General features: G+C 38.0%; 1 protein-coding gene across 3 annotated transcripts in view; it reads right to left on the bottom strand.

Annotated features, from left to right (window-relative positions):
* PCCB (propionyl-CoA carboxylase subunit beta) overlaps nucleotides 1-26,214 on the bottom strand; it is a 61,145-nt gene that overhangs the window by 25,349 nt on the left and 9,582 nt on the right. For 2 of the 3 annotated variants that reach the window (XM_090284296.1, XM_090284294.1), the window contains 3 exons: nucleotides 25,593-25,706; nucleotides 16,489-16,599; nucleotides 10,427-10,535 (listed from right to left, as the gene is read on the bottom strand). In XM_090284296.1, coding sequence (XP_090140422.1) covers nucleotides 10,427-10,535; nucleotides 16,489-16,599; nucleotides 25,593-25,706 — 334 coding nt within the window. The remainder of the gene's footprint in view (nucleotides 1-10,426; nucleotides 10,536-16,488; nucleotides 16,600-25,592; nucleotides 25,707-26,214) is intronic. The other variant, XM_090284295.1, reaches the window with a different exon arrangement.

Raw genomic sequence — 26,214 nt, forward strand, 5'->3', positions numbered from 1 at the left:
AATAAATACAGGGGTGGGCAAAAATAGGTTTACAGTGCTGAGTACACAGAAAAAAATTCCTGTATTATTAATTATTGCATATTGTCCATATGAACAACAGTAAACCTATTTTTGCCACACCCTATATTTGGTGATGAATAAAAAAGTATGTTAAATGTGACAAGATTCTTACATTCACGATTTATAAATTGGTACAGTCACTTTGGAGGACAGCATGGCAGTTCCTCTAAAAGTTATTAGACAGAGTTACCATTTGACCCAGAAATTCCACTCCTAAGTATATATCCAAAAGCAACAAAAACATACACATGGATGTTTACAGAAGCACAGGAAAGCCAAAAAAGTTAAAAGAATCTAAATGTTTAGCTGATCAATAAACAAAATGTGGTACACATCCACACATTGAAATATCATCCAGCAATAAAAAGGAATGAAGTGGAAACAGAGGAAGATGGCAAATGAGTGAGGAGAGACTGCCTTTGCTTGATCCCGAGACTGGTCTATAGTTTCAGTTAAATGTGGACAGAGCAGCTCAGTTAACATCTGGATACTGGCAGGAGTTGAACCTTGGCACTGCTGGCAGCTGAGGAGGCCACCTCTGAACGACCCATCTGGTGAGGTTCGCAGAGGAGACACAAGAGAGGTGTGAGTTCTGGCTGGCTTGGCTCCCTGGACAGCAGCCCAGGTCTCCCCTGAGAGCAGTCAGAGGTGAAGATCCAGGCTGTGCCCGCTGGCAGAGCCAGGGGTTGGCCAGGTGGTGTCTGGCTCTGGGAGGCTGGGAGCAGCGTTCTTTGTGTGTTTTTTAATTTGATTGTTTTTTGCCTCGGGGAGGAAAGACTAGGGGCCAGCTGAGTTCCTTGAGAGCACACACATAGACCACATGGTAGGACAAAAAACAAGCCTCAACTAATTCAAGAAAATTGAAATTATATTAAGCATCTTCTCAGATCACAATGGCTTGAAACTGGAAATCGACCTCAAGGAAAAAACTCAGACATTCAAACTCATGGAGAATGAATAACATGCTATTAAATAATGAATGGGTTAACAATGACATCAAGGAAGAAATCAAAAAGTTTCTGGAAACAAATGATAATGAACACACAACAACCCAAAACTTATGGGATACAGGGAAAGCAGTCCTGAGAGGAAAGTTCAGAGCAATACAAGCATACCTAAAAGGGATAGAAGAATCTCTAATAAAAAATCTAACCCTACAGCTACAAGAACAAGAGGAACAACAACAATCAAAGCCCAGAGTGAATAGAAGGATGGAAATCATCAAGATCAGAGCAGAATTAAATGACATAGAGACTAAAATACAATTCAAAAAAATAATAAAAACAGGAATTGGTTCTTTGAAAAGATAAACAAAATTGACAAACCTTTAACTAGCTCATCAAGAAAAACAAGAGAGAGGACCCAAATAAATAAAATCAGAAATGAAAGAGAAATCACTACCGATACCACAGAAATACTAAGGATTGTAAGAAATTACTACAAAAAACTCAACAGCAAGAAACCTGACAACCTAGATGAAATGGACAAATTTCTGGAAACATATAATCTTCCAAAACTGAATCAAGAAGAAGCAGAAAGCCTAAACAGACCAATAACAACTAGTAAAATTGAAGCAGCAATAAAAAAAAACTCCTGGCACACAGAAGCACTGGACTGGATGGCTTCACAGGTGAATTTTACAAAACATTTAGGAAAGAATTAACTCCTATCCTTCTCAATCTATTCCAAAAAATCCAAGAAGAGGGAAGCCTCCCAAACTCTTTCTATGAAGCCAGTATTACCCTAATTCCAAAACCAAGTCAAGACATAACAAAGAAAGAAAACTACAGGCCAATATCGCTGATGAACGTAGATGCTAAAATCCTCAACAAAATATTGGTAAACCAGATCCAGCAACACATTAGAAAGATCATACACCATGATCAAATAGGATTCATCCCAGGGGTGCAAGGATGGTTTAATATTCGCAAATCAATAAACGTAATACACCACATAAACAAAATGAAAGACAAAAACCACATGATCATATCAACAGATCCTGAAAAAGCATTTGATAAAGTACAACACCCATTTATGAAGAAAACACTCAGCAAAATGGGAACAGAGGGATCATTCCTCAATATAATAAAGGCCATATATGAGAAACCTGAAGCCAACATCATACTCAATGAGCAAAAACTGAAAGCATTCCCCTTAAGATCAGGAACAAAATAAGGATGTCCACTCTCTCCACTCCTATTCAACATAGCCTTGGAAGTTCTAGACACAGCAATCAGATAAGAAAGAGAAATAAAAGATATCCAAATTGGAAAAGAGAAAGTAAAACTGTCATTATTTGCAGTTAACATGATAGTGTACACAGAAAACCCTACAGACTCCACGAAAAGCTACTCGGCCTAATAAATGAATTTGGCAAAATAGCAAAGTACAAAGTCAAAATTCAGAGGTCAAAGGCATTTTTATGTACACCAACAAGAAAATATTAGAGATAGAAACTAGAAAAAAAATCCCATTTACTATAGCAACAAGAAAAATAAAGTACATAGGAATATACTAAACCAAGGAAGTAAAAGACCTGTATTCAAAAAACTACATAACACTGAAGAAAGAAATGAAGGAAGATACAAATAAATGGAAGCATATACCATGTTCATGGATGGGAAGAATCAACATCATTAAAATGTCCATATTATCCAAAGCAATTTACAGATTCAGCACAATCTCTATTAAAATACCAACGACATATTTCACAGACCTAGAACAAATACAGTAGTCCCTCTCTCTATTGCGGTTCACTTATTGTGGCCTCAGTGTATCACGGGATTTTTAAAAATAGTATATTTAATTATTTATCATGAATTTTTCGCTATATCACAGGATTTTGTGGTACTATATAGATATGTTGTTAAAGTTATGTAGGTTTAAGAGTGTAGAATATGTTTAAGAACATAAGTAGGGTTTATAAAAGTGTGGAAAAGGTTAATAAGCGAATGGGAAGGGTTAATAAGGGACTGGGAACGGTTTATAAGTGTGTGGAAAGGGTTTATAAAGCTTTAAAATATATATAAATACTAAAATAAATGTAAGGTTCCTACTTCGCAGATTTTCACCTATCGTGGCGGGGGGGGTCTAGAATGTAATACCCGCGATAAGTGAGGAAATACTGTACTTCAGAAAGTTATATGGAACCAAAAAAGACCCCGAATAGTCACAGCAATCTTGAGACAGAAGAACACAATAGGAGGAATCACAATACCTGATACCAAACTATACTACAAGGCCACGGTAATCAAAACAGTGTAGTACTGGCATAAGAACAGACATATAGATCAATGGAACAGAATAGAGAGCCCAGAAATAAACCCAGGTATATATGGTCAACTCGTCGGCAGCCGTCCGTCTCGAGAGACGATGGTGTAGCTTCTTAAGAGTCTATCTGCACCGCCGAGAATGGCTGTGCAGTCCAACTCGGGAGTGACACGGTATCTGTCTCCTCCCGTGTTGAATCGACATCTTACGATGACGCTGGAGTGTCCTCTCCAGTGAAGCTGAAGCTACAGAGCCTGGGCAGGGTGATATGGAGGGTCTGCTGTTGCCCATGCAGCAGACCCCCCCTCTCTTCGCAGCTGAAGGGTCCAAGGGAAAGACGGAGTCAATACAGCTTGGTTTCAGGTGCGTCGCAGGAGTTGCCAGTGTTGACTACAATGTCGAACCGCCTTAGGGACTCCGGCTCCGGATTTTCTGTCGGGGTTTACTCCCTTAGCCTTTCCCCTGAAGAGGTATGCCGCAAGGCAGCGGAGGTTTTTTGGAGTCAGAGTTTTCCTTCTCTGATGTGCCCTGACTGGAAGATCGAACCAGCGACACTTAGCTCGCAGGCCGACGCTCAATCCACTGAGCCAAACCAACCAGGGTCAACTAATATTTGACAAAGGGGGAAGGAACATAAAATGGAGTGAAAAGAGCCTCTTCAACAAATGGTATTGGGAAAACTTGACAGGGATGTGCAAAAAAATGAAACTAGACCACCAACTTACACCATACACCAGAATAAGCTCAAGATGGATCAAAGACTTAAATGTAAGACATAACACCATAAAAGTCCTAAAGGAAAACATACGCAGGAAAATTTCAGATATCCCACATAGCAATATTTTCACCAATATATCTCCTAAGACAAGGGAAACAAAGGAAAGAATAAACAAATGGGACTACATCAAACTAAAGAGTTTCTGCTCAGCAAAATAAAACGTCGGCAAGATGAAAAGGGAACCAACCATATGGGAAAACGTATTTTCCAACGATACCTCAGACAAGGGATTGATCTCCAAAACATATAAAGAACCAAGAAGACAGACAACTGAATTTAAAAATGGGCAAAGGACCTGAAAAAAACACTTCTCCAAAGAGGACATTCAGAGGGTCCATAGGCACATGAAAGAATGCTCAACATCACTAGCCATCAGAGAGATGCAAATAAAAACCACAATGAGATACCACTTTACACCAGTCAGAATGGCCATCATCAACAAATCAACAAACAACAAGTGCTGGCGAGGATGTGGAGAAACGGGAACCCTACTGCACTGTTGGTGGGAATGCAGACTGGTACAGCCACTATGGAAAACAGCATGGAATTTCCTCAAAAAACTAAAAATGAAACTGCCTTTTGAACTAGCGATTCCATTGCTAGGATTATATCTGAAGAATCCTGAAACCCCAATTCAAAAGAAGTTATGATCATAGTTCACAGCAGTGCTATTTACAAAAGCCAAGTGCTGGAAACAGCCTAAGTGCCCATCTGTAGATAAGTGGATCAAAAAACTGTGGTACATACATTTACACAATGAAATACTATGCAGCAGAAAGAAAGAAGGAACTCCTAGCATTTGCAATAACATGGATGGAACTAGAGAGAATTATGCTTAGCGAAATAAGCCAGGCAACAAAAGAAAAATACCATATGATATCACCTGATACAGGAAACCAATGAACAACACAAACAAATGAGAAAAATTGAACCAGAGGCATGTAAACAAGGAACAGACTAAGAGTTACCGGGGGACAGGGAGGGAGGGAGAGAAGGTGGGTAAGCAGGGGAAGGGTTAGTAAAGGAACTAGTATAAATAACCCATGGACATGTACACGGATGGGGATTGACGGTGGGAGAAGGGGTGGGTTGGGTGGAGGGGGAGCAATAGGGGAAAATGGGACAACTGTAATAGACAAACAATGAATAAATAAATTTTTAAAAAAGGGATGAAGTATTGATTCATGCTACACAGTACAGTTAAGTATATATTATTATGCTAAGTAAAACAAATCTTGCAAAATACCACATATTGCATGATTTCATTTATGTCCATTACATATATATTCAGAATTGAAAAATCCATAAAAAGAGAAAGTAGATTAGTGATTGCCTAGAGCTCAAGTATTTTGGGGGAAACGAAGAGTAAATACTAACGGATAGAGGGGTTCTTTCTGGGGTGTTGAAAATGTTCTAAAATTGACTGTGGTGATAATTGAACAACCTGTGAAAATACTAAAACCATTGACTAGTATACTTGAAATGGGTATTTCACATGTATGGTATGTAAATTATATCTCAAAAAAGCTGTTACCAAAAGTGTGTGTGTGTGTGTGTGTGTGTGTGTGTGTGTGTGTATGTATAGCTTCCTTTGGATCTCTAAGAATACAGAACTAAGTACATCAGACATGGCCCATCAAAGGGCCTTGTGCCCATGAAGACCACCAGATGCTGCCTTTAAAACTAAAACTATGCTGCAGAAGAAAATTTAATGACATGGGCAGATATTATTTTAAGCTGTCAAGAGGAAAAAAACATGCTTCAAAAGAGAATTATGCACATATATTTGAGTAAGTATATGTATATAGGCACCCATCTGCATGAAAAAACTGCAAGGATATAACAAAAAATAGTTGTGGTGATAATCTGTGAATGATGGAATTCCCAGTGATTTTTATTCCCATGTTTTCTAAATTGTCTACCACAAACATGCAATATTCTTGAAATCAGGAAAAATTGATATTTCATCAAATCTAAGTTGCAATCAAGACTCAACATTATTGTATATCCAAGTAAAAAATAAAAACTCCTGCCAATTAAGCACTGTGGGGGAATCAACAATGAGAAATGTTTTGATACCAGTTGTGCACTGGAAATAGAGCTGAATGGAGCTGATGGGAAAGGGAAAAGAATGACTCAAGATTGACGCCAACCTGATATTGGGGAGGAATCATTTTTGTGGGTGGGGGTATTAAGAGCTCTTAGGTTTTTAATTTATTTTTAATCCTCACCCGAGGATATGTTTATTGATTTTAGAGAGAAAGAAAAGGAGGAAGAGAGAGAGAGAGAAATATCAATGTGAGAGAGAAACATCGACCTGTTACCACCATCCCCATATGCGTCCTGACTGGGGATTGAACCTACAATCTAAGTATGTCGCCTGACCAGGAATCAAACCTGCAACCTTTTAATGTATGGGATGATGCACCAACCAACTGAGCGACCTGGCCAGGGCTCTCAAGGTTAAAAAAAAAAAAAAAAAAAAAACACAAAAAACTTATTTCAATAAATCTAAGACTTCACAAGGCTTCTAGTCAAGCTGGCGGCATAGGTAAATGAGGTACTTGCACCCTCCCACAACCACATCTAAATTACAAATAGACCACAGAACAATCATAATCCAGAACCACCTTGGTTTACCTGAACAGAAGTCCTAAACTAAGAAGAAGAAGAAGAAGGCACACAAAACTGGTAGGAGGGGTGGAGATGTAGACCAGTTGGTCCCACACTCAGATGTGGCAGATAAAAATCAGAAGTGATATCTCAGCTCAGAGGTCCCCATTGAGGATAGAGGGGACCCAGCTGCACACTAGGCTCCCCAGCCCAGAGTTCCAATGCCAGGAAGAGAAATCCCCATAACTTCTGGCTGTAAAAACCAGCAGGAATTGTGACAGAATGAGAAAGAGGTCTTCTGGAGTCCCGGGTATTCCTCTTGAGAGGAGAGTGCATGGACTTGCCTCAGACCCACTTGCTCTAAGCTCCAGCGCTGGGGCAGCAGCTCAAAAGGCACCAGGACATATGGGAAGGAATTGAATTTTCCAGTGTCTGGGCAAGAGCTGGAGGGGCAGCTTTCTTCCAGACAGAAGTGCTAGTAGGGGCCACTGTTCCTTTTACGAGCCCTCCCCACCCTGGCAGAGGTGACAGGTGAGCACCATATCTGGGTCTCCATGAATCCACTAACACTTTTCACCCCACCCTGGTGATTCCCTGAGACTCAGTCCCTCCCAACAGCAGCATAGGGTAAATGAGGTACTGGCACCCTCCCAGTGGCTTTTCCATACAAACAGCCTATCTTTGTGCTCCTACTTCAGACTTTCTTAAAATCTCTCCAACAAGCAGCATCTGGCTTCCACAGGCCCCGTACCTCTCAATAAGTGGCAAGAGGCCCAGTATTAGAGGCAGCCAGCCTTGGTTTCCAGCTTGATCTCTCCTGAGCACCTCCAAGCCCAGCACAAGGAGCAGCCATCTGAAGATCACTCTGTAGCTCATGCCAAGTGGTGACTGACCCTGGCCTGCACCTCCCAGGAGGCCCCAGAGCCAGGGCATCTGGTAGACAACTTTAGACAACATAAAAGCACCACTCAACCATCTCCACCAGCAACACCCTCAAGGGGTGGACTCAGCAGACACCAAAGCCCCACTGAAGTCCTGCTCCCTGAAGTGGGCCCCTGCACAGCAGATCCTCCACGGTGGTCACAGCCAGTCCTTGCATCCAATCAGCCTAGAGGTCAATCCCTCTCACTGATATGCCAACAGCAACCAAGGCTCAATTACAACAGGAGGGTGTACACAGCCCACATGGCAGGGTCTCACCTGCAGTACCCAGCTTGGGTGACTGGGAAGACTGCATCACTGGATCCTACAGAACACCTACTACATTAGGCAATTCTACCAAGCCTGGGAAACACAGCAGCTCTACCTAATACATAGAAACAAACACAGGGAGGCTGCCAAAACAAGGAGACACAGAAACATATCCCAAATGAAAGACAAAAACAAAACTCCAGAATAAGAAGTAAACAAAATGGAGCTAAGCAATCTACTAGATGTAGAATTCAAAACACTGGTTATAATGATGCTCAATGAACTTAGAGGAAGAGTAGATAAACTTAGTGAGAACTTCAGCAAAGAGATAAAATGGAACTAGAAAACATAAAAAAGAAGTCAGAAATGAAGAATATAATTAACTGCAACGAAGAATGTATTTCAAGGAATCAACAGTGGAGTAGATGAAGTAGAGAATCAAATCAGAGATTTGGAAGACAAGGAAGCAGAAAACATCCCCCCAAAATGAGGAAATTATACGAAGCCTCAAGGACAATTTCAAGCATATCAACATTCACATCATGGGAGTGCCAGAGAGAGGAGAGCAAGGAATCAAAAACCTATGGTAAAAAATAATGACAGAAATTTCCCTAACCAACTGAAGGAAACAGATATACAAATCCATGAAGCACAGAGTCTCAAACAAAATGAATACAAAGAGGCCCACACCAAAACACATTATAACTAAAATGCAAAAGGTTAAAAACAATGAGAGAATCTTAAAAGCAGCTAGAGAAAAGCAGTTTAATTATGTACACAGGAACTCCCATAAGACTGTTTGCTGATTTCTCAAAAGAAACTCCGCAGGCCACAAGGGATTGGCAAGAAATATTCAAAGTGATAAAAAGCAAGGACCTACAACCAAAATTACTCTACCCAGCAAAGCTATCATTTAGAATCACAGGACATATAAAGAGCTTCCCAGACAAGAAGCTAAAGGAGTTCATCACCACCAAACCAGTATTATGTGAAATGTTAAAGGGTCTTCTTTAAGAAGAAAAAATATATATCAAAAATGTGAATAATAAAATGGCAATAAGTACATATCAAACAACTGAATCTAAAAAAAAATAAACAAAATAAATAAACAAGCAGAAGAGACTCATAGATAGAACATGCTGACTGCCAGATTGGCGGGGGCGGGGGTGGGGTGGATGTTAAGGGGATGGGTGAAAAAGGTGAAGGGATTAAAAAATACAAATTGGTCATTACAGAATAGTCATAAGTATATAAAGTATAGCATAGAGAGTATGTCAATAGTATTGTGGTGACTAGGGTATCACATGGTTACTAGATTTATGGGGATGATCAATGATCACTTAGTAAGTTATGTAGTGTCGGATCAGTGAGTTGTGCACTTCACACTAATATAATATTGTATGTCAACTGTAATTGAATAATAAAAAATTTAAAGTAAAAAATATTTAAGACTTCATTGATAATAAGACACAAGTCTATGAAATGTACACTAAGAAGGAAATGCTGACGTTAAATAATGACCCAATGAGTTGACCACAGTACAATGCAGTGCATAAATCGGTCATACCAGCCTCACACTGCTTTGAAATCTTTCAAAGAGGCAATTACTCCTGTCTTCAGTTATACTGCTTGTTATGTGGTTGACAATTCTTTCACAGTTTGGTGTCTTTTTCAAAGAAAATACAGAATTCCAATAATTACTCCAACAGCAAATGTCCTCACTAATATCAGATTCATGCCCTGCTCCCAATTTCGTGCCCCTCAGTATAAACAATAACTTTTTGTTTCAATGTCAAAGCACCAATCTTTATACATTTTGAACTTGGCAAATGTGGCAAATATTACCTAAAAGAGATATAAAGCTATGACCAAGTTCATGAATATGTGGGCCATGATCATCACATTACAACTGTACCTGGTCAATGGGGATTTACAAAATGCCATCTACTCTAAGACATACCCCAACTTTGGAGTAAAAGAAAGTTATAATAAGATAAAAAATATTTTTAAAGATTCAACTGTGTATCTGTAAGTCATACCTCTTATAACCACCACTCGGGTTAGCTTAAAAATTTTAAATATTAAAGCATTAATACTATTTTAACAAATTTGATACTAAATCCATCTTTATTACTACACCTACAGTCAATATACCACACTATATAGTCTTCTCAAATAAATTCTGCCAAAATTGTTATTGGTAAAAGACTGTCACCATTCTCTTTGGCAATACCCTCTTCTCAGTGTTTAAAAACAGTATGGTGAGCCCTGACTGCTGTGGCTCAGTGGATTGAGCGTCAGCCTGTGAGCCAAGTGTCGCTGGTTCGATTCCCAGTCAGGGCACATGACTAGGTTGCACATCAGGTCCCCAGTTGGGGGCGTGAGTGAGAGGCAACAGCACAGTGATGTTTCTCTCCCTCTTTCTCCTTTCCCCTCTCTCTAAAAATAAAAATAAATAAACAAATAAATTATTTTTTTTAAAAAAGCAGTATGGTGAGGCTCGGGGTCTCTAACCTGACACGGTGGTATGGGTCCTGGCACCACCAAGCTCCTCCTGGGTAACATCCTCGTTGGTGACAGACTTTACAACATCAGGGCCAGTGATGAACAGGTAAGAGGTATCCTGAAATCAGAGAATTCCAAAGGATCAATCTCAGAGCAGCAGAGCTAGATGTACCTTTAGAATTCATCAGCCAAAAAGACAAAAACAGAGACAGCAGTGACATGTAGCAGAATCAAGGTACCATGCAGCTCAGAGATGCCTATCCAAACTAAAGACCCAATTTTCCTTGCCTGTCTATTTAAAAAAATTTATTGCACGGTTCTATCTCATCAAAATGACTTGTAGTGTGGATAACATTTCTGGGTCATTAATCTGTAGAACACCCTATAGGTGACCTTTATTCATTTTTTTAAGTATATTTTATTGATTACGTTGTTATAGTAGTCCCAATTTCCTTTCCCTTTGCTCCCCTCTGCCCAGTACCTCCTTCCCTCCAGCAATCCCACACCCCTTAGTTCATGTCCATGGGTCATGCATATAAGTTCTTTGGCTTCACCCCTTCCTATATTATTAACTTCCCCCTATTTTGTACCAACCAATTATGCTTCTTAATCCCTGCACCATTTCCCCATTTCTCCCCCTTCCCCCTCCCAGCTGATAACCCTCTAAATGATCCTCATACCTATGATTCTGTTCCTGTTCTGGTTTGCTCAGTTGAATTTTGTTTTTAGTTTTCAGATTCAGTTGTTGACAGTTGTGAGTTTGCTGTCATTTTAATGTTCATAGTTTTGATCTTCTTTTTCTTAATTAAGTCCCTTTAACATTTCATATAATAATGGCTTGGTGATGATGAACTCCTTTAGTTTTACCTTGTCTGGGAAGCACTTTATCTGCCCTTCCATTCTAAATGATAGCTTTGCTGGATAGAATCATCTTGGTTGTAGGTCCTTACTTTTCATCACCTTCAATACTTCTTGCCACTCCCTTCTTGTCTGCAAAGTTTCTTTTTAAAAATCAGTTGACAGTCTTATAGGAACCCCTTTGTAGGTAACTCTCTGCTTTTCTCTTGCAGCTTTTCAGATTTTCTCTTTATCTTTCACGTTTGGCATTTTAATTATGATGTGTCTTGGTGTGGTCCTCTTTGGGTCTAACTTGTTTGGGACTGTCTGTGCTTCCTGAACTTGTATGTGTATTTCCTTCGCCAAATGTGGGAAGTTTTCCTTCATTATTTTTTCACATAAGCTTTCGATTTCTTGTTCTTCCTCTTCTCCTTCTGGCACACCTATGATTTGGATGTTGGCATGTTTAAAGCTGTCCCAGAGGTTCTTAAGCCTCTCCTTGTTTTTTTCAATTCTTGTTTCCTCATTCTGTACTGGTTGACTGTTTTTTTCTTCCTTACATTCCAAATCATTGATTTGACCACCGGTTTCCTTCCTTTCACCATTGGTTTTGTGTGGATTTTCCTTCATTTCAATTAGTGTAGCATCCACATCTTCCTTTCTGCGTTTGCCATACTCAAGCATATCTGTCGAGTCTATGAGCATCTTAAACACAAGTGTTTTGAACTCTACATCTGTTAGGTTGGCTATCTCCTTGTCACTTAGTTGTCCCACCAGAACCTTGATCCATTCCCTCTTTTGGGCCATACTTCTCTGTCTCTTCATCTTGACAGGCTCCTGTGTTTGTTTGCCTCTGTGTCTTAGGTAGAGCTGTCGCACCTATTATGTTGTAAGAGGTAGAGCCTTAGCTATTCATCAGTATGGGTGACCTGTTTCACCATGTGGTGGTGCTGTATGTGGGGGGAGGGGTCTGACAGGAACAATGCCACTTGCTCAGCACTTGCCCCTTTTCCAGGCACTGCTTCCCCTATGGAACTGGCGCCCCTCTGGAGCTGTTGCCCTGGCCGTCGTTCCCAGAGTGGGTGGGTCTGCAGATGATGCAGGACCATGGGGGTCCTTTAAACAAGCGGACTCTGCTGAGAGACCGGCATTTCTTCCCCCGCCCCAACCCCCACTGGTTTGCAGTCAGAAGCAATGAGGCTTTATTTTCCCCAGCACTGGAACTGTGAGCTGAGCTATCTGATCTAGTGCTAGGAGTCCTCTCCAGGTGTCCCTCCCTACTTTTTAAAACGTGTGACTGCACTTTCTGTCGGCCTGCCACGACTGCTGCCACACCGTGTCCTCTCCACCCCTCCTACCTGTCTGGATGAGTATTTCTTCTTTATATCTTTGTTTGTTGGACTTCCATGCAGCTTAAGTTTCTTGAACTTCTGGTTGTCTCTAGTTTGAGGTAGTTGTATTCCTTCCTAGTTGTGGAGGGAGACCCAGCATGTCTCTCTAGGCCTCTATCTTGGCCAGAAGTCCAGGTGACCTTTATTGTTAACTTGCGGTACATCATGGTTTTTTCTAAGCATGTCATGAAAATGTGTCATTAAAGCCTAGGTATTATTATCCCCACCACCATCACCACCATTTACAGATGAGGAAACTGAGGCACTATTACTGTATGTTGTTTGCCTAAAGTAAACCAGCTACCTTAAGTGAAGCCAGTTGGAGAATATGATAATCAACGGTGTTTTCACAGGGTGACAAGGTTTTTTTAATTATATTTTTAAAGATTTTATTTATTTTTTTAGATGGAGGGGACAGGCGGGAATAAGAGAGGGAGAGAAACATTTATGTGTGAGAGAAACAGAGATCAGTTGCCTCTCACATGCCTCCAACCAGGGAAAGGGCCTGCATTCAGGCATGTGCCTGAACTGGAAATCAAATGGACGACCTTTTGTTTTGCAGGACAATGCTCAACCAACTGAGGTATGCCCGTCAGGATCAGAGGGTGATAAGCTTTTAATTTTTAGTTTCTAATTTAAAGATAATAAGGACATACTGTAAAAAAATTAAACAGAAGAACATAAGATACAGTGGAAATTCTACATCCCAGCCCTTATTTCCAGGCGTACACTTTCCCCACCCAAAGGCAACCAGTCAGTTTCTCTCTCCTTACAAAGATATCCATGCATATATGAACATTTATATACACATAAACTAAAAAATATACATACACATATTCTTATGTTCTTTCCTGCAGTGTCCTATACACACTGTTCTGAAACTTCTTAAAGATCATTTCATACCAGTATAGGATAGGTACCATAACATTTAACTTCAATTCATGATAATATGTGTCATTACAAAGAAAGAAAATGTTCTTTTCAATAAGAAGGCTCTAGGTGAACTAAGAAAATATCTTTAGACAAATAAAAAAAAAATGAAATAAGCCTCTATTTCATACTATGTGTAAAAATCAATTCCAATTGGATTATAGGTGTAAATGTGAAAATCAAAATAATAAAGCTTTTAGAACATAGAAATTAACTTGGTGACTTCAAGGTAGGAAAAAGTTCAAGAATTAAAACACACTACCCATAAAGTATACATTTGACATTCATTCCAAAAGGACACAGAATCCAGCTTAAAAGGACTCCCATTGGCTAAATGAAGGGTAATCTGAACATCCAAATAAATAATGATCATTACGGATTATAAACCACTGAGTAAAACAGGAAATCCATGAACCCATATTAATAATAAATCCATGAAATATACAAATTCCCAAGAAAGCAGGGCTCTTCCTTAGAGTATGATGCTAAATGATACAAAGCAAGTGGCAGAGTTGGAAAATAACAATTTTCTAAAGATTTGTTCAGACAAGAATCATCAATAGACGCTAAATCAAGGAGAAGAAGTGTAATGCAGAACAACATACTGCACAGTCTCAAAGCATCTCCCCAATGAGTATTTATCAGTTGCAAAAAGAAAAACAATAATTATACAGTGGAGAAACCAGACAACACCTCGAACAGTGATCAAATTAATATCGCTAAGGAGGGGGCAGATGAATATCACTTGTCTCCAGACATGATTATCTGAGCAGAATACAATATCACTTAAATAGTAGAAAGGTTAAGATACCTAGTCATGAGGAAACATCAAATAAACCCAAACTGAGGAACAGTCTATAAAATAACTTGTTTTATAGCCTTCAAAAATGTCAATATCATGACAAGTAAAGGCATCCAAATAGAAAAAAAAGTAAAATTATCTGTTTGCAGATGATATTTTATATTTGGAAAGCTTTAATGATTCCACACAAAAAATTAGAATAAACAAATTAAGAAAAGTTGCAGGACACAAAAATGAACATCAGTTGCATTTCTATACATTAACAACACACACTCTGTAAAGGAAATTACAAAAACAACTTCATTTACAATAGCTTCTAAAAGAATAAAGTACTTAGGAATAACTTAACCAATAAGGCAAAAGACTTGTACACTGGAAATTATAAAACACAGCTAAAAGAAATTTAAAAAGACACAAATAAATAGAAAGACTAAATACTGTTAAGATTTCAACACTACAAAAAGCAATATACAGATTAAATGCCACCTCTACCAAAATCCCAGTAACATTTTTTTTTTAAGAAATAGAGAAATCCATCTTAAAATTGATGCAAAATCTCAAGGGATTCTGCATAGCCAAAACAATCTTGAAAAGGAACAAAGTAGGAGATCTCACTCCTCCTGATTTCAAAACCTACTACAAAGCTACAAAAATCAAAATATTGTGATACTGGCAAAAAGACAGAAATATAAACCAATGAAACAGAATAGAAAGCCCAGAAATAAACCTTCACATTTTGGTCAAATGGTTTTCAACAATTGATACCTAGACCATTCAATGGCAGAAAGGGCAATATTTTACAACAAACGATGCTGGGGAAACTGGATATCTACATACGAAACAAAGCTGGACCTTATGTTACACCACATACAAAATTTAACTCAAAATGAATCAGAGGCCTAAACATGTTGTATGCCATGTTATATGTCAATTACATCACAATAAAGCTGGAAAAAATTAAAAATAAGAAAGAGAAAGCAGTTTAATACCAAGGGAGAGACTGAAGATAGTACATAAGAGAAAAGAGAACTAACAGGATAAGGCCACTGAAAAGGTAAGAGTTGTATTCAGTAATGTGCATGTATGTGGAAAGGGGGGGAAAAAATAGCCTTTGACAGAGGAATGGATACCACACCTCCATTCCTACCAGGGAGAAAAAAGAAGAGGACCGGGGTTGCACCAGGTAAGTGTGGAATATATAGATTTAGTGGGCAAAGCTCAGGGAGTTCTGCTTTGTTCAGGAAGAGATGTGGTCATTTTAACTTTTAAAACCCACCTCTGTTGCTGAACATTTCAGTTGTTTTCAATCTGTCACTAAAAAAAAAACTTGGGTCAAAGGGTAAACTCTTTTCTAAACCTTTGAAGTCCTACTACCAAACTACCATCAAGAAAAACAGATTTCCTATACTGTTCCTATTTACACTGCTCTCCTCATATTGAATGATTATCTACTCCTCCACCACCCAGTTTTCCTGTCTTGGCATTTACTGCTCATTATTGTTAAAAATATTCTAAAAGGAAAAGACTGATTTTTTTAAAAAATGATATTAGATTAAGGGTAATTATCCATGTGTAAATTCAAGTAGGCTTCATTTAAAGATCATTTAAAAATGTCATTCTATCAAATCATGTAATAAAAATATGAACCTTTAAAAATGAAGTTGGAGATCAGATTTACCATTACCATTATACACAAAATGTAATAAAATGGCAAACAGCCAAAGAAATAAAGGTGAAACATAAGAAGAACTTCCCAATAAAGAAGATTATTGAAAAGCCTTCCATGAGAAACTTTCTGAATAGAATTCAATAAACAATTACCTGTCTGGACAGAGGACAGGATCCTTTGATTACCTGAAAATCATTTGCAATTCAGATCAACAGGTAAAATCACCAACCAATGAAATACACGAATGCATTCTGTCATTGAACCCCTACAAGCTACAGGTTTCATGCCAAAACCTTTTCTCCACTAAGACCTTATCATCACTAAGCTGAAAGCCAATGAGAATGCAGATAACAACCCAGATCTGGGTCAGGAATTATTTTTATTTCAGGTAAGGTACTGCAAAACTCTCTAAGAGCAATAAAAACAGGTCTTTCTTTCTTACCTTTACCATGAACGTGAAGTCTGTTAGGGCTGGGGAGTAGACAGCCCCACCAGCACACGGGCCCATGATGAGAGAAATCTGAGGGATGACTCCAGAAGCCATGACATTCCTCTGCCAAAAGGGAAAGGGAAAGGTATCTGGTTACAGAGTATTTAAGGCATTATTTGCAGAAAGATAAAGGCAATAATAAAATTACACTTGGCTTTTACTCACAGAAATTCTATCCTGGAGGCAGGAGACCTAATCAGTACAGTTCCTTCCAAAACTATACATGCAAATTGTCTCCATAACAAGTGAGATGGTTGGCATATTACTTTCTGGGGCAAACACTCTCTCTTCTCCCTCCTTGGCAACAGTTCCCCAAAATCTCCACCAGGACATGAGCTCATACAGAACCCCATGACTCTCACCCCAGCTCCAAGCACAGCTGAGGCCCAACACCCCTCTCTCCACAAAGGTGTCTAGAAGAATGAGTGAAAACCTTAGGCAGAACATACAGGAACACCACTTATCCTGGAGCTATTACCTCTGTTTGGACTCCTTTGACAACCTCCACATACAGTACCAGCAGGTACAAGGCAAGACTAAGAGGCAGATGCTACTTCATTCCAAGTTTTCAAGGTCTGCCCACCCCTAGACAGGGCATACAGGGAAGACATTGGTAGTAGAAGCCAGAAAGGCTCCATGAAGACAAAGGTGTTGTGAAGGGCCAAGCCTCAGTCTACCTCCTAGGAAAGACACGATTGGGGGCTGGAGGACCCAGTTAAGATAAGCGCCCAATGAGTCCTTGCCCAATGCTCAACTTCTTTGCTTTCCATGTCCTATCATCTTAAAAGAAGAAAGTCCACTTTTAGCACTGCCTTGGCTCTGAGACCAATTTCTATAAGTCACAGAACATAGCTCAGGACAGTACAAAAGGGCATCTACCTATATAGAGAGGATTCTGGAAAGATGGTGGAGTTGGAAGCACCAGGTACCTGTCTCCCCATCAAGAAAACAACTGCACTGGCATAATCTGATGTAACTCTGGGCTCTATTGAAGGTCTGCAACTTCAGTGGAAAATATGGAGGGTAAATAGTGGTTAACTTCCATCAATTTCAGCTCTTAAACCCCTAATAGCTACCAATCTCCTACCCCAGCCATAAGGCAGAGAGCTGTGTATATGTTCCTGGAGTACCTTACACAGAGCTTTCAAAGGCCAGAGTATGGCCTTGGTGGTGTGGCTTAGTGGGTTGAGTACTACCCTGTGAACTGAAAGGTCACCAGTTTGGTTCCCCGTCAGGGCACATGCCCAGGTTGCAGGCTGGATCCCCAGTTGGGGGAGTGCGAGAAGCATCCCATCAATGTTTCTCTCCTCCTTTCTCCCTCCCTTTCCCTCTCTCTAAAACATAAATAAAATCATTTTTTAAAAAAAGCCAGAGTAGGTAAATAGGACCCTGTCCTTCAAACATCTGAAAGGTGTGTTCTGATCTTCAATTTCTGATTCTAATTTCAGAAGTGTAGTTAGAGAGGTGGATGGCTATTGTTATACTTCCCACCATTGTTGCAAGCCCCTCCTCTTCCAGCTCAACATCACTAATCATTAAGGAAATGCAAATCAAACTGAAATGAGATACCACATCATATGCATCAGGATGAGTACTACCAAAAAAACAGAAAACAAGTAGTGTTGGTAAGGATGTACAGAAATTGGAATCCATTGCTGGTGTGAATACAAAATGGCACAGCTGCTATAGAAAAAGAGTATGAAGGCTCTTCAAAAATGCTTAAATAGAATTATCATACAATCCAGAAATTCCACTTATAGGGATATCCAAAAGAATGTAAAGCGGGGTCTCAAAGAGATAATTGTACACCCATGTTCATAGCAGCATTACTATTCATAATAGCTAAAATGTGAAAACAACCCAAATGCCCATCAACAGACAAATGGATAGACAAATGTAATATGTAAATATAATGGAATATTTTTAAGCCTTATAAAGGAAGGATATCTACCACATGCTACGACATGGGTGAACCTTGCAGACATATGCTAAGTGTAATAAGCCATCCCATTATAAGAGAAACACTGTATATGAAGTACTCAGTCAAAATCATAGAGACAGAAACTAGATTGGTGGATGCCATAAGAAAATAAAATTACAGACCAACAGTCATGATGAACATAGATGCAAATCCTCAACAAAATATTAGCAAACAGAATTCAACAGTAAAAAGATGGTAACAGATTCCTCCTATTTTTCACTGAAGTGGTTTCATTCCTTGGGTTACAGAAAGAAACGAATGAAATAGCCTCAGCTTTCTGAAGTGCTGTGTTATGTGGAAGACAATGAGAGAATTTGCAGTGGTTGTAAAGTAAAATTATAATAGGAAATAAAGCACAGGATACTCTCTAAGCATAGAAGGGAGGTCCTCAATTGTGTAGAAGGATATGAGGAAACCCTTTCCAAGGCGACCTTTGGGTCACTCTTAACTTGTGTTAGAAGGATAGTGAGCAGTAGCTGGTCAAAGAAATAGCGAGGAGAAAAAGTGACAGGCGCAAAAGCATATGATAGTATTGGTCCGGAACAGTAAAAAGATGAATAGCTGGTGGAAACTATGCTGGTGCAGCCTACACTTTAAGGAAGCATCGTTGTAAAAAGGGTGAAAAGGGTGAGGACCGAGAATATGGGCCGCAAGTATATTTTCTTTAAAGGTGGGAGACTCTGAGGGTACCATGGATCCAAGAAGTGGGGAATTCATGGGTTGAGGGTGTCTATAATCTATAGGATCAAGAGCACTAAGGGAACTCAACCTCGTAGCATATTAGAATCATCTGGGAAGCTTTAAAAAATAAAATAAAATGAGGCCCTGGCCAAGTAACTCAATGGGTTTAGAGCATTGCCTCCATATGCCAAGTTTGTGAATTTGATCCCTGGTCAGGGCTCATACAGGAAGCAACCAATGAATGCATCAGTAAGTGAAACAACAAATCGATGTTTCTCTCTCTCAAATCAATTTTAAAAAATAAAAAATAAAATCAACGTTGCTCCACCCAAAACAAATTAAACAAACTCTGGGGTCCATAAAAAAAAAAAAAAAAAAAAAGATGATAACACCATGAGAAAATCTATTCCTCTGAGACCAGAAACAAGAATGGCCACTCTCACCACATTTACTCAACAAAGCACTGGAAGTCCTAGCCAGAGTAATTAGACAAGAAAAAGAAAAGGCATCAAAATCAGAAAGGAAAAATGGAAACTATCACTACTTGCAGATGACATAATATTAAACATAGGAAATCCTAGACTCCTTCAAAACAATGGTTAGAACTCAGTAAATGAATTCAGTAAAGTTGCAGGATAAAAAAGAAAAATCAATACGCAAAAATATTTTGTTTTTATAAACTGATAACGAATAAAAGAAATTAAGAAAACAATTTATAATTGCATCAAAAATAATAAAATACCTAAGAATAAAGTTCACCAAGGAGGTGAAAGATCTTTATATTGAAAACTATTGAGAAATGAATAAAAGAAATGGAAGAAAACACAAATTTTGAAAATATTCCACATTCACAGGTTGGAAGAATTAATATCATTAAAATGTGCACACTACCCAAACAATTTACAGACTCAATGTAATCCCTATCAAGATTCCAATGGCATTTTTCACAACAGAATAAGAAGTCCTAAAATCTGTATGAACCTCTAAAAACCCCAGATAGTCAAAGCAATCTTGATACAGAAGAACACACCTGGAGGCATCATACTCCCTTGTTTTCAAAATATAGTACAAATCTACAGTAATAAAGATAATATATTATTGCACTAAAAATAAGAGACACAGCTCAATGGAACAGAATAGAGTACCCAGAAGTCAACGCACATATATAAGGTCAATTATTTAACAACAAAGGAGTCAAGAATATGCAATCAGGAAAAGAGAGTCTTGTCAATAAATGATCTTTAAAAACTGGACAGCCACATGCAAAAGAATGAAAGTAGACCACTATCTTAGTCCATACATAAAAATAACCTCAACATAAATTAAAAACTTGAACATAAAACCAGAAACCATAAAACTCCTATCAAAAAATTAGGTGGTAAACTCCTTGACAAAGGTCTTGCAATAATTTTCTTAATCTGACACCAAAAACAAAAGCAACAAAAGCAAAAATAAATGAGAGACTACATCAAACTAGAAAGTTTCTGCATAGCAAAGGAAACTATCAACAAATAAAAAGACTATCCACAAAATATGAGGTAATATTGTAAATCTTATCTCTGATAAGGGGCTAATATCCAAAATATGTAAAGAACTCATACAACTTAATGGCAAATAAAACATTAAAAAATGGGCAGAGGATCTGAATAGACATTTTTCTGAAGAAGACATACAGAAGGCCAACAGATACATGAGAGGATACTGAACATTACTAATCATCAGGGGTGTGAAAATCAAAACCACATGAGATATCAACTCACACCTGTCAGAATGGCTACTATCAAAAAGACTAAAAATAACAAGTGTTGGCAAAGATGTGGAGAAAAGGAAACCCTATGCACTGGTAGTGGGAATGTAAATTGGTGCAGCCATTATGGAAAACAGTATGGAGGTTCCTCAAGACATTAAAAATAGAACCACCATATGATCCAGCAATTCTACTTCCGGTTATTTATCTAAATAAAATTAAACCATGAACTCAAAAAGATAAATATGTGCTGCCATATTCACTGAAATACTATTTACAAGAGCCAAGATATGGAAACCTACATGTTCATCAATGAATAAATGGATAAAGTAACTCTGGTGTACACAAGGGGACAGATCAAGAAAGGAACAGAGAACTACAAAAATAACCAAAAAACAGTTGACAAAATGTCAATAACTACATACTTATCAATACTTAAGTGTAAATGGATTAAATGTTTCAGTAAAAATACACAAGGTGGCTGAATGGATTAATAAATATGGCCTATCTGTATGCTGCTTATACAACGTTCACTTCAAATAAAAAGACACATATATACCGAAAGTGAAGAGAAGCAAAAAGATATTTCATGCAAATAGAAATAAAAATAAAGCTGGGGTAGCAACACATATCAGACAAAATTACTTTAATACAAAGAACATAAAATATCACAAAGAAGGATATTACGTTTTTATAAAGGGATCAATCCAAGAGCATATAATAATCAGCAATATTTAAACACTCAACATATGAACATTCAAATATAGAAAGCAAACATTAATGGACATAAAGAAATTCACGGTAATAAAATAATAACAGGAAATTTTAGTACCCTCCTCACATGAATGCATAGATCAACCAGACAGAAAATTAATAAGGAAATAATGGCCTTAAATGTCACTTTCGGTCAGATCAACTGACTAGACATTTTTAGAACATTTCACCCCAAAACTGCAGAATACACTTTTATTTTCCATATGCACATGGAACAGTCTCCAGGACAGATCAGAAATTAGGCCACAAAACAACCTCAATAACATCAAGAAGACTGAAATCATATCAAGCATCTTTTCCAACCACAATGGCATAAAATTAGAAATCAACTACAGGAAAAAACACAAATGTGTAACAACTAAACAACATGCTACAAAACAACCAATGAATGAAATAGGAAATCAAAAATGATATCAAAAACTACCCTGAGACAAATTAAAATAAAAACAAGTTTACAAAATTTATAGGATGCAGCAAAAGCAGTTCTAAAAGGGAATTCATAACATACAGGCCTACCTCAAGAAACAAGAAAAATCCCAAACAAGCTAAATTTACACCTAAAGGAACTAGAAAAAAAGAACAAAACCCAAAGTAAAGAAATGGAAGAAAATAATTCAGATCAGAGTGGAAATAATAAAATAGATATTTTAAAAAACAAAAGAAAAGATCAATGAAAGTAAGACCTGGTTCTTAGAAAATATGAAAATTGAAAAGCCTTAACCAAATTCATCAAGAGAACCCAAATTTCAAAAAAAATTATAAATGAATTAGAAGTTACAACCAATACCACACAAATACAAAGAATCATTAAAAAATACTATGAATAATTATATGTCAACATATTTGACAGTCTAAAAGAAATGGATAAATTTCTAAAAGCATATGACCTTCAAAGACTGAACCTAGAAGATACAGAATCTCTGAACAGACTAATCACTAGCAATGAAATTGAAATAATGAAAAAACTCTTAACAAATAAGAGTCCAGGGCCAGATGGCTTCACAGGTGAATTCTACCAAATATTTAAAAAATTAATATCTATCTGTCTTAAACTATTTCAAAAAACTAAAGAGGAATGCACTCTTCCGAAGTCATTCTATGAAGCCAGCATTACCATGATGCCAAAACCAGAAAAAAAAATTACAAAAGAAAATTAGAGGTCAATACACTTGAATACTGATGTAAAAATTCTCAACAGTATTAACAAAATCGTTTCAAAAACACATTAAAAGTATACATACCATGATCGAAAAGGATTTATTGCAGGGATGTAAGGATAGTCCAACATACAGTCATAAATCAATGCAATACATCACATTAACAAAATGAAGGATAAAATGATGTGATCATATCAATAGATACAGAAAAAGTGGTTGACAAAATTCAACATCCATTTATGATAAAAACTCTCAACAAAATGGGTACAGAAGAAACATACTTCAGCATAATAAAGGCTATATATGACAAACCCACAGCTAATATCATACTAAATTGTAGAAAGCTGAAAGCTTTTCCACTAAGGTCAGAAACAGGATAAGGATGCCCAATATCACCACTTCTATTCAAAATGGTATTGGAAGTACTGGCCACAGCAATTAGATAAGAAAAAGAAATGAAAGGCATCCAAATTGGAAAAGAAAAAATAAAACTCTCACTATTTGCAGGTGGCATAATGTTATATATAGAAAATGCTAAAGACTCCACCAAGAAAACTACTAGAACTAATAAATGTCTTCGGTAAAGTCGCAGCATACAAAATCAAAATATGGTAATCAGTTGCATTTGTATACACTAATAACAATCCATCTAAGACAACAGTCCCATTTACAACTGCATCAAAAGCATCAACTACTCTTAGGAATAAATTTAACTAAAGAGGTGAAAGACCTGTATTCTGAAAACTTTAAGTAACTGAAGAGAGAAACTGAGAGGATACAAATAAATGGAAAGATATACCATCCTCACAAATTGGAAGGATTAAGATTACTAAAATGCCCTTATCACCTAGAGCAATATACAGATTCAACACAATCCCTATTAAAATACCGGTGACATCTTCCCAAAACTAGAATAATTAACCCCAATATTTATACAGAACTACAAATGAGCCCTGGCTGGTGTGGCTCAGAGGACTGAGCACTGGCCTGCAAACCTAAGGGTCACCGGTTCAATTCCCAGTCAGGGCACATGCCTCGGTTGTGGGCCAGGTTCCCATTTGGGGGCATGTAAGAGGCAACCAAAAATAGCTATAGTGAGCTTTATTACTATCATTTGATGAAGTCTGAATAAGGACCATGGATAAGAATAATATTAATGAATCATTGTTAAGTTTCTGATTTTTATTATTATACCCTGATTTATGAGAGAATGTCCTTTTTAGGAAACATACAGTAAAGGATTTAAAAGATAAAGAGGTCCAATCTCCAATTTGCTCTCAAATGTTTCAGAAAAATATAACATGCAAATATGTACATATGAGAGAGAATGAGAGAGCAAATGGGAAAAATGTAAGTAACTAATGAACCTGGGTAATAAACATATGGGAATGTGTCATACTATTTTTGCAATTTTTCCATAACATTTGAAATTATATCAAAATAAGATTACAAAAAATAATAAAAATAACAGTGCAGGCAAGAAGAAGTAGGTGGAGGTGTAGACATGACAAGCAGCGCTAGCAAGCAATTAATTAAGCAATGTGAATCTTAAAGTCACTAATGCCTATACCATGGGGGCGGGCAGGGCAGGGTGGAGGGGGAACCAACCTCCCCAGATGAGCTGGACTAGATGATATTCTAAAATGTGGTGGTTTACTGCCACTTCTCTTAGGGCTACTCTATCTTTCATTCGTTTATAACACAGGCATGACTTCCAGACTAGAGGCCAAAGTAGACCTTCCAAGTATAAACTATTCTAGCCAAGCAACCCAAAAAACTAATTCTCCCCAGAGGGTTATCCCTGGAGCTCAAGTTTAAAGATTAAACAGTAGGTTTAAGATCTACAAAGTGGCTTCTCAGCTAACACAGGTACTCCCACAATTAGCAGCATATCTTACACAAAATAAGCACACATTTTTCTGACTGATCACAAAGGGCAGTAGCCAAGGATAAAAACTCTCATAAGTCTGCAGGCCAGGGGATGACAAGAACAGCTGCCCTGATTATAAACAATGTCGGCCTGTCTCCTTCCTTCCTTCTCCCTCTTTCCTCCCCTCCCTGGAAATGCAGATCTGTCCCTTTTCTCAAGTTTCCATCTGGCAGTATCTCTCTCCCTCTCCTCAATCTCCCTTACTATATCTCTCACAGTACACTTCCTACTTCAAAAATCGCACTTATTTTTGTGCTTCTTTTCATTTATTTCTCTTTAATGTAGTCTATGTAAACGGAAAGATATCTGAAATGATATTCAACAAATATTTCTGGATGGTAGGATTTGGGGTGATTTCTTTCTTCTTTGTGTTAAAGCTTGAACTTTGTATAATGATCTTGTTGTGTTTTAACCAAAAAATAAAAAGCACTGCATTTTAAAAATTCCTATTTCTAGCATATCAGTTCACTTGAACCTTTTATATTCTCTCACCCTTGCTTTTGAAAAAATATATATATTTAAGCAACTTTCTCTTATGAATGATTTTGAATTTTGTTTTCCCCTATGAGTGGCCCTCTATGGGGAAGAAAGAAAACCCTTCTCACTTACTCTCTCCTGCTTTTCATCCACCCTTCATGCCACCCCTGGTGACACAGGAAGAAGCCACAGAACAGACACAATGAGGCAGAGAACAACAAGAGATAGGAAAGCTCTGATCAGGACATAGCTTAGAGAACTAAGCCCTGTACTTTTTTACTCTCTATTCTCTATTGACAGATTTCTCACCAGAAAGATGTCTGCATAACCAGCCAAAGACTCCACTCCCTCCTGGATCCGTGCTCCCCCAGAGTCATTCAGTCCAATCACTGGAGCCCCCACTGTCATGGCCTGGTCCATGATCTGAGACAGCAGAGAAATCTTTTGTGAGACAACTGATCCTGTTATCAACAATAGCATTTACAAAGCACCACAGTGTTTTCTGGACAATGTTCCGAAAGCACTTCTCAAAAACAGAGTAACACTGGTTTATTTCCCATGACAACTGGGTAGATTCATAGAAGATATAAAACCAGATATTTAAAGGGCTAATTAAAGGTCCCCGAACATCCGAGAGTCAAAGCACTTCCCATTAGCAGGGAATAAGACTGCTCATGGCAACCATTTCCAAAGCCACAGGCCCAGGCTATAGCCATGCACCACATAACAACATTTCAGTCAATGACAGACCACATACACAACAGTGGTCCCATAAGATTATAATGAAGCTGAAAAACGCCTATTGCCTAGTGATGTCGTTGTCGTAATTTGATAGCACAATGCATTACTCATGTGTTTGTGGTGATGCTGGTGTAAACAAACCTACTCAGCTGCCAGTCCTATAAAAGTGTAGCACATACAGTACATGATA

This window comes from Furipterus horrens, unplaced genomic scaffold, assembly GCF_987537825.1.
Source record: "Furipterus horrens unplaced genomic scaffold, mFurHor1.1.pri manual_scaffold_7, whole genome shotgun sequence".
Taxonomy (NCBI): Eukaryota; Metazoa; Chordata; class Mammalia; order Chiroptera; family Furipteridae; genus Furipterus; species Furipterus horrens.